Source organism: Brassica oleracea, chromosome C4 (assembly GCF_000695525.1).
Source record: "Brassica oleracea var. oleracea cultivar TO1000 chromosome C4, BOL, whole genome shotgun sequence".
Lineage (NCBI taxonomy): Eukaryota > Viridiplantae > Streptophyta > Magnoliopsida > Brassicales > Brassicaceae > Brassica > Brassica oleracea.
The window spans coordinates 46,243,745-46,249,876 of record NC_027751.1 but is presented as its reverse complement, the minus strand read 5'-3'; the positions used below and the strand labels follow the sequence as shown (position 1 = coordinate 46,249,876).

The window sequence follows — 6,132 nt, the reverse complement described above, 5'->3', positions numbered from 1 at the left end:
CAAGATATCAACTTTGATAGGGAGTTAAACTGGTGACAATAATCAAAATGTGGTTGGAATGAGCTAAACCAAAGATATATAATTAAGTTCCTCTAGATTCAAGCCTCAACTCAATCACACAGAAGAGGAGTTACAATATGAAACAAAAGAGACAAGAGAGGTGACATACGTAAGATAAGAGGAGGCATACGGTTCCACTCTTTATTAAAAACCTCACATAAAACACAAGCATTGCTTAGAAACTCCAAAACACAAACAAAGACCAAGAACATGATGATGATCATCATCCTCATCTTAAGCAGGGAATGAATACTTCTCAAGAGTCTCCTTCCAAGCAGGACGGCTGCTAATATCATCCCACCACGCGCTCACGTGCTTCCTGTCTTTGATCATGTAAGCCTTACCGATGGGACCAACCAAGTAATCAGTGAAAGGGAGGTGAGCCAAATCAGCCAAGCTGACGAAATCACCAGCCAAGTACTTGCTCTTCGAGAGATGTGCCTCGTAGACATCGAGCACAGCTGCGAGCTTCTCCTCGCTCTCCTTGATCAGCTTCTCATCGGAAGGGAATCCCATGACTGATGCGAACATTATGTGTAGTGTGAGGTTGAGTAGCGGTGGGTGGAAAGTGGTGGCCTCAACGTCGAGCCATTGCTCAACTTGACCTCTGTCTTCGACGGTTTTGCCTAAAAGGTCAGGTCCTTGTGACCTGTACTTCTCAGCTACGTACCTCATCACCGCACGTGACTCTGTCAACAAAAAAAAAAACATCTCTCAGCATCTCCCATAACAACTTTTACACATGTCTTAATCTAAGATCAAACTTCTAATAAGCCTAAACTGTATCAAGAATCTCAGATCATGTGTTATTAAGCAACCAAGATTGAGTTATTATGTAAGGACGTACCGAAGATCTTGTAGTCACCGTCGACAACAGCAGGAACGGTACCGAAAGGCTGCATAGGAAGAAACAAAGAGAATCATCAGAATCTTGAAATGAGTATTCAGAGGAGATCGAGGAAGGGGAACCTGTAAGGCGAGATAAGCAGGCTGCTTGTGCTCTCCTTTCATGAGATCGACGGGGACGGTCTCGAAGGGAACGCCCTTCTCGATAAGCGTTACCAAAGCACGCTTTGGTGAAGCAAAGTGAGGTCCGTACACCTTTAGCACCATGTTTTCTCTGTCTCTCTTTCTCTTACAAGACACAACAGTTAGATTGTTATTAAGTGATATTGACTCTGTAACTGTGATGATGAGAAGCCATCTTTATAGCGAGGAGCGGGGGCTTTGGCAGATAGAGAGATCATTATTTTTGACATGTGGCGTTGCGTTTTCTTTAGATATTTTCATTCTTACTTTTTTTTTTCTTTTAAACAAAAATAATGTTTTGAGTGTATTATTATGTTATTCAATAATATATTATTATATTTTATTGTGTGGTTGATAAAAAATATATTTTTTGTATAACTAATCCAGTTTACTGTAGATAATTTTTAGCTATTGGAGTATCCGGGAACGGGAATGGGACCATGACACGTAGATCAAAACCAATAAAAGATCTCACAAAACGTGATTTTTTTCTCCTTTTTTAGAAAACATAATCGAATAAATATTTGATTGTATAAATAACTGAAAAATTATAGCACTAATTTTTTTATATCATAAATATATCACACAAGCATCAAAATGATTAAAATATGTTTTATTAAAAAAATATAAACTATTTATATTCCTAGAATTAACTAATTTAAACTTAGAGTTTATATATGAAAAAGTTGGGTTTATGATTTTTTTCTAAAAACCATATAATTAAAGTTTAAAATAATGAATAATTTTATAAATAATTTCTAAAATAATTTTAGGATTTTAAAATAAAATTTGAAGAAAAAAAATTCATAAAAAATTGGAAAGAAATCCGAGTTAAATATTTTTTTTTCAATTTTTTTTTCATTTAAATCCTGATTTACATTTATATATCTATAGAGTAAAAATATAAATTCTTTTACATTTCTAATGAAACATGTTGGTCATTTTTCTCTTTTTGTGTTTTTTTTTATATAAACATATTTCATTTTAAAAGATATACCCTAAATAATACTCCTATGGATTGTATTTATTTCATTTACAGTGGATAGTATTTGCAGTTATCTGACCCAGTGGCGGAGGCATCTTGAAGAGGGGGGGGGGGTATCTGGCCCACATAAAATTTATGAAAGCTAATTTCTGGGCCTATTACCCGTAGAATATCTGACGAAAATAAACCGCATCATGCATACTTTGCTAAAAGAATTAGCGGCACCTAAACCTCATATTGATTGATTTTAAATGTGATTTATATACTATTCTTTTCACTTATCAATAACCACTAGTTTGTAACCTAAAACACTTTTATAATTAATTAAGGTATGTTTGTTTTTATTTAAAAAAAGAAGAAAATAAAGGAGCAAGACAGGGAGAAGAAAACAAAAGATGGGTGGTTCTAAGTAGGTAGGTGTAACCAAAATAAAACGTGAGAGAATGAGCCCCAACGGTTTCTTGAACCACATGCCTCAATTCTCTCTTTGGTAGGTGTGCTTACGACTTGACCAGTCATGTGTTTAAATTAGTCTTGATTGTGTTTAAATTAGTCTTGATTTATTTGTTTCAGTTAAAAGATTTTAACATTTCAACAACAACAACAAAAGTTGAAATAAGATTTCGTTCGAAATTCGGAAATATTCACAGAAAGTAGAACTATAATTTTATGAATAAGATTCTACCACACTAAATATATCAGCGATAAAAAAAAAAATTGAAGATGCCTTGCAAATAGTTTTAGCTTTGAACCGGTCTCAGCACCATACCAATCAAAGACCCGGAAGCATCCTCCAAGAGATTCGGTTGATCTCTTTTAATTTCTTTAGCTGTCATTTACTCAAATTGTAATCATTAAGGAAAAAGAAAAAAAAAATCTTTAGTCATCATCCCCACTCATTTAGTCACTTTCACAAACAATATTCAGTTACCTAAACCGGCCCAACACAAACCCGCTAAGCCCATAAATATTTGAGTCCGGTCCGATTTTTATAGGGCTATAGGGTTTTTTGGCTTTTTGTGGACTTTTCGAAAAATAATTTGTCATTGTCAATTTCATCGTTTTAATGCATGTGAATTTTCATAAGAAAACAGTTTCATTTAAAAAATATATATAAAGTGTGTAAATTTTCTTCTTTATCAAAAATTTTATTTTTTCGTATGCTTTAAAAACATATTATATAAAAAACAAATTTAATAAGATTTAAATAATCAAATATGAATTAAAACTAAAGATATAAGAGAAAAAAAATTATGATGAACATGGTCAAACGTTTCATACTTTATATTTTGAAAAAAAAACATGTTATACATGAAAGAAGAATGTACATTTGTAAAATTTAAAATATAACACTTGTAATGATGAAACAATAAAGTGCATTAACAACTTTTATATTTGCTTTATTAGAGTTTGGATAAAAATATTAAAATAATATGTCAATACTAAAAATGGTTTCGATTACAAAAACGATAATATTTACACTAAAATATAAAATTTCGGGTTTTCAGGCCGACCCTAATCCAAACGGGTTTATGTCCTAAATACCCAAAACCCAAATGGACTTAGTCCGAAAGACACAATTTTTTTTAGGCTTATAAAACTAAACTAAAACCCGATAATTTTAGGATTGTGCGGGCTTCGGCCCTAATTGACATGTCTACCTGAACCGAGGACGTTCGTATTTTACATTACTAGATATATACTGACAAGTTCTAGTTACCTATACCATTGTCATGGGGATGTAGCTCAGATGGTAGAGCGCTCGCTTAGCACACGAGAGGTACGTGGATCGATAACCCCGCATTTCCACTTTTTCTTTTATTTTTAATCAGTTTTTGTTTGAAAAGTCAAAAGATAAAAGTGGGGTAGTTCGAGCTCCACCATCTTCCGATAAGGCGATAACAACAACAAAGCTCACGTAAGCCTTGAACACCGTATTCTGATCACCTAAATATTGTAAGAATCTTCTTGTCTTTCGTCTCTTTTAAAAGCTTTGTCTCTTCGTCCTGTTTCTGAACAAACACAAACAAAAAAAGGGAGGAAGAAGAGGATGGAAGCGAAGTACGATCGTGCTACCGAGGTAAAAGCTTTCGACGAAATGAAACTCGGAGTGAAAGGTCTCGTCGACGCCGGAATCTCAGAGATCCCCCGTATCTTCCACCACCCTCATCTCACTTCAACGGCTCCAAACCCACTGCTTCCCTCCTCAACGATGATGATCCCAACGATCGATCTCGGAGGTGGCGTGTTCAACTCCACAGTCACGCGAGAGAGCGTGATCCCGAAGATCAAAGAAGCGGTGGAGAGATACGGGTTCTTCCAGGCGATAAACCATGGGATTCCGGTTGAAGTTATGGACAAGATGAAAGATAGGGTTTGTGGGTTTCATGAACAAGACTCAGACGTGAGGAAGAAGCTCTATACCCGGGATGACACCAAGAAGGTTACTTATAATAGTAACTTCGATCTCTATAGCTCTCCATCTGCCAACTGGAGAGATACTTTAAGTTGTTTCATGTCCCCTGATGTTCCAAGAACAGAAGACTTGCCAGAGATTTGTGGGTAAGAATTAAGTAGATTCGGTTTTAATATGGTAACTATCTTTTAGTATAAACCGAAATATCGAAAAACTGAAGTAGATATACTTCTGTATTCAAAAAAAAAGGGTAGCTAGGTATACTTCTAATATGGTAGTTAATTTTATAAACCAACATATCAAAAAAACTAAAATTAAAACAGAGCTAAAACCAGACCAGACCGACTCCTAGTAAGAATCATAAAATCTGAACTTGTTTTTTTTTTTACATTATTGATGGATTTTGTAAGTTGTATTGGTCTAAATGTTTTAGGGAGATCATGTTGGAGTATTCAAAGCAAGTGATGGAGTTAGGGGAGCTAATCTTTGAGCTTTTATCAGAAGCTTTAGGGATGGATCCTAACCATTTGAAAGAAATGGATTGCACAAAGGGTTTGTTAATGCTCTCTCACTACTACCCGCCTTGTCCTGAGCCTGACCTAACGTTCGGAACAAGTCAGCATTCAGATAGATCTTTTCTCACTATTCTTCTTCAAGACCACATCGGTGGGCTTCAAGTTCTTCAGGATGGATGTTGGGTGGATGTTCCTCCTGTTCCTGGAGCTCTTCTCATCAACCTTGGAGATTTCTTACAGGTAATTAGTTTTATTATATTGACATGATCAATATATCAAACCATTGATTAATACTCATTTTGTGATTTTTTTTGGTTGCAGCTTATAACGAATGACAAGTTTTTGAGCGTGGAGCATAGGGTTTTGGCTAACAGAGGTGACGAGCCTCGTGTTTCGGTAGCATCATTCTTTGTGCATCCTTTGCCGAGTTTTCGAGTATATGGACCGATGAAAGAGCTTTTGTCTGAACAAAATCCTCCCAAGTATAGAGACACTACCTTCACTGAGTACACGAGACATTACATGGCCAGAGGGCTTGATGGGAACTCTGTGTTGCATCAATTCAAGATCTGATCAAAGCTTTGGACAGACTTACGTATCCAAAGTCTTCTAGGCAATTTCAGATCAGTATGTAGCATGCTGAAACAAATACACCTGCCTCGGCCAGGACTTCCAATTGAAACGAGGAGCTTGGACAGGTAGCTATGATGATTCCATCTCGCATATTCCCATGCAAGATTTGTTGCTTGTATGATATACATATCCGTTTTGTTGGTAGTATTTTGATTGTTTCTAGATCATTTGTCAAACGTAAGATTGTATATATAATGCTTTAAAGACGAGATTATTAGTGAATATCTAATGTTTTATCATGAAGTCAAGTCACAGATGACAAGGTCTGCACGGATTTACAAGATGAGGAGATTAAAGTGAAAACTGTCTCGCTCAATAGAGAATAATGTTATAAGTTAAATGAGAGATTATTGTCTAGTAAAAAAACAGAATAAAACATGTTCTATAAGGTGTTGCAAGCTTCATTATAATCCCAACTATATCCATATTTATAAGATTTTATACGATTGTAGATAATTTTCTAAATTCTATAATTCTTTGGTAGACCTTCCAAA

The 6,132-nt window shown here is 35.3% G+C and overlaps 2 protein-coding genes across 4 annotated transcripts; one reads left to right on the top strand and one right to left on the bottom strand.

Moving 5' to 3' along the window:
• Window positions 1-66: 66 nt before the first annotated feature.
• On the bottom strand, window positions 67-1,286 carry LOC106342187 (glutathione S-transferase F9). Its single transcript, XM_013781054.1, has 3 exons — window positions 1,030-1,286; window positions 908-956; window positions 67-749 (listed from the first exon to the last, which is right to left on the bottom strand). The coding sequence occupies exons 1-3, from the start codon at window positions 1,171-1,173 to the stop codon at window positions 295-297; spliced, it is 648 nt and encodes a 215-aa protein (XP_013636508.1). The 5' UTR covers window positions 1,174-1,286; the 3' UTR covers window positions 67-294.
• Window positions 1,287-3,808: 2,522 nt separating this feature from the next.
• On the top strand, window positions 3,809-5,881 carry LOC106342186 (probable 2-oxoacid dependent dioxygenase). 3 transcript variants are annotated; one of them, XM_013781052.1, is made up of 4 exons: window positions 3,809-3,992; window positions 4,111-4,636; window positions 4,924-5,245; window positions 5,327-5,881. In XM_013781052.1, the coding sequence occupies exons 2-4, from the start codon at window positions 4,125-4,127 to the stop codon at window positions 5,576-5,578; spliced, it is 1,086 nt and encodes a 361-aa protein (XP_013636506.1). In that variant the 5' UTR covers window positions 3,809-3,992; window positions 4,111-4,124; the 3' UTR covers window positions 5,579-5,881. The 3 variants fall into 3 exon arrangements, with proteins under 3 accessions (XP_013636506.1, XP_013636507.1, XP_013636504.1); XM_013781053.1 differs by having other exon boundaries at window positions 3,930-4,030; XM_013781050.1 differs by lacking the exon at window positions 3,809-3,992 and having other exon boundaries at window positions 4,037-4,636.
• Window positions 5,882-6,132: the final 251 nt, after the last annotated feature.

Bases quoted from the DNA above. Each gene is read 5' to 3' on its own strand.
- LOC106342187 (XM_013781054.1), bottom strand. From the start codon at position 1,173: ATGGTGCTAAAGGTGTACGGACCTCACTTTGCTTCACCAAAGCGTGCT. The intron at 957-1,029 runs GTTCCCCTTCCT...CTTCCTATGCAG, and splicing joins CTGCTTATCTCGCCTTACAG to CCTTTCGGTACCGTTCCTGC. The intron at 750-907 runs GTACGTCCTTAC...TTTTGTTGACAG, and splicing joins CGGTGACTACAAGATCTTCG to AGTCACGTGCGGTGATGAGG.
- LOC106342186 (XM_013781052.1), top strand. From the start codon at position 4,125: ATGGAAGCGAAGTACGATCGTGCTACCGAGGTAAAAGCTTTCGACGAA. The intron at 4,637-4,923 runs GTAAGAATTAAG...TAAATGTTTTAG, and splicing joins GACTTGCCAGAGATTTGTGG to GGAGATCATGTTGGAGTATT. The intron at 5,246-5,326 runs GTAATTAGTTTT...TTTTGGTTGCAG, and splicing joins ACCTTGGAGATTTCTTACAG to CTTATAACGAATGACAAGTT.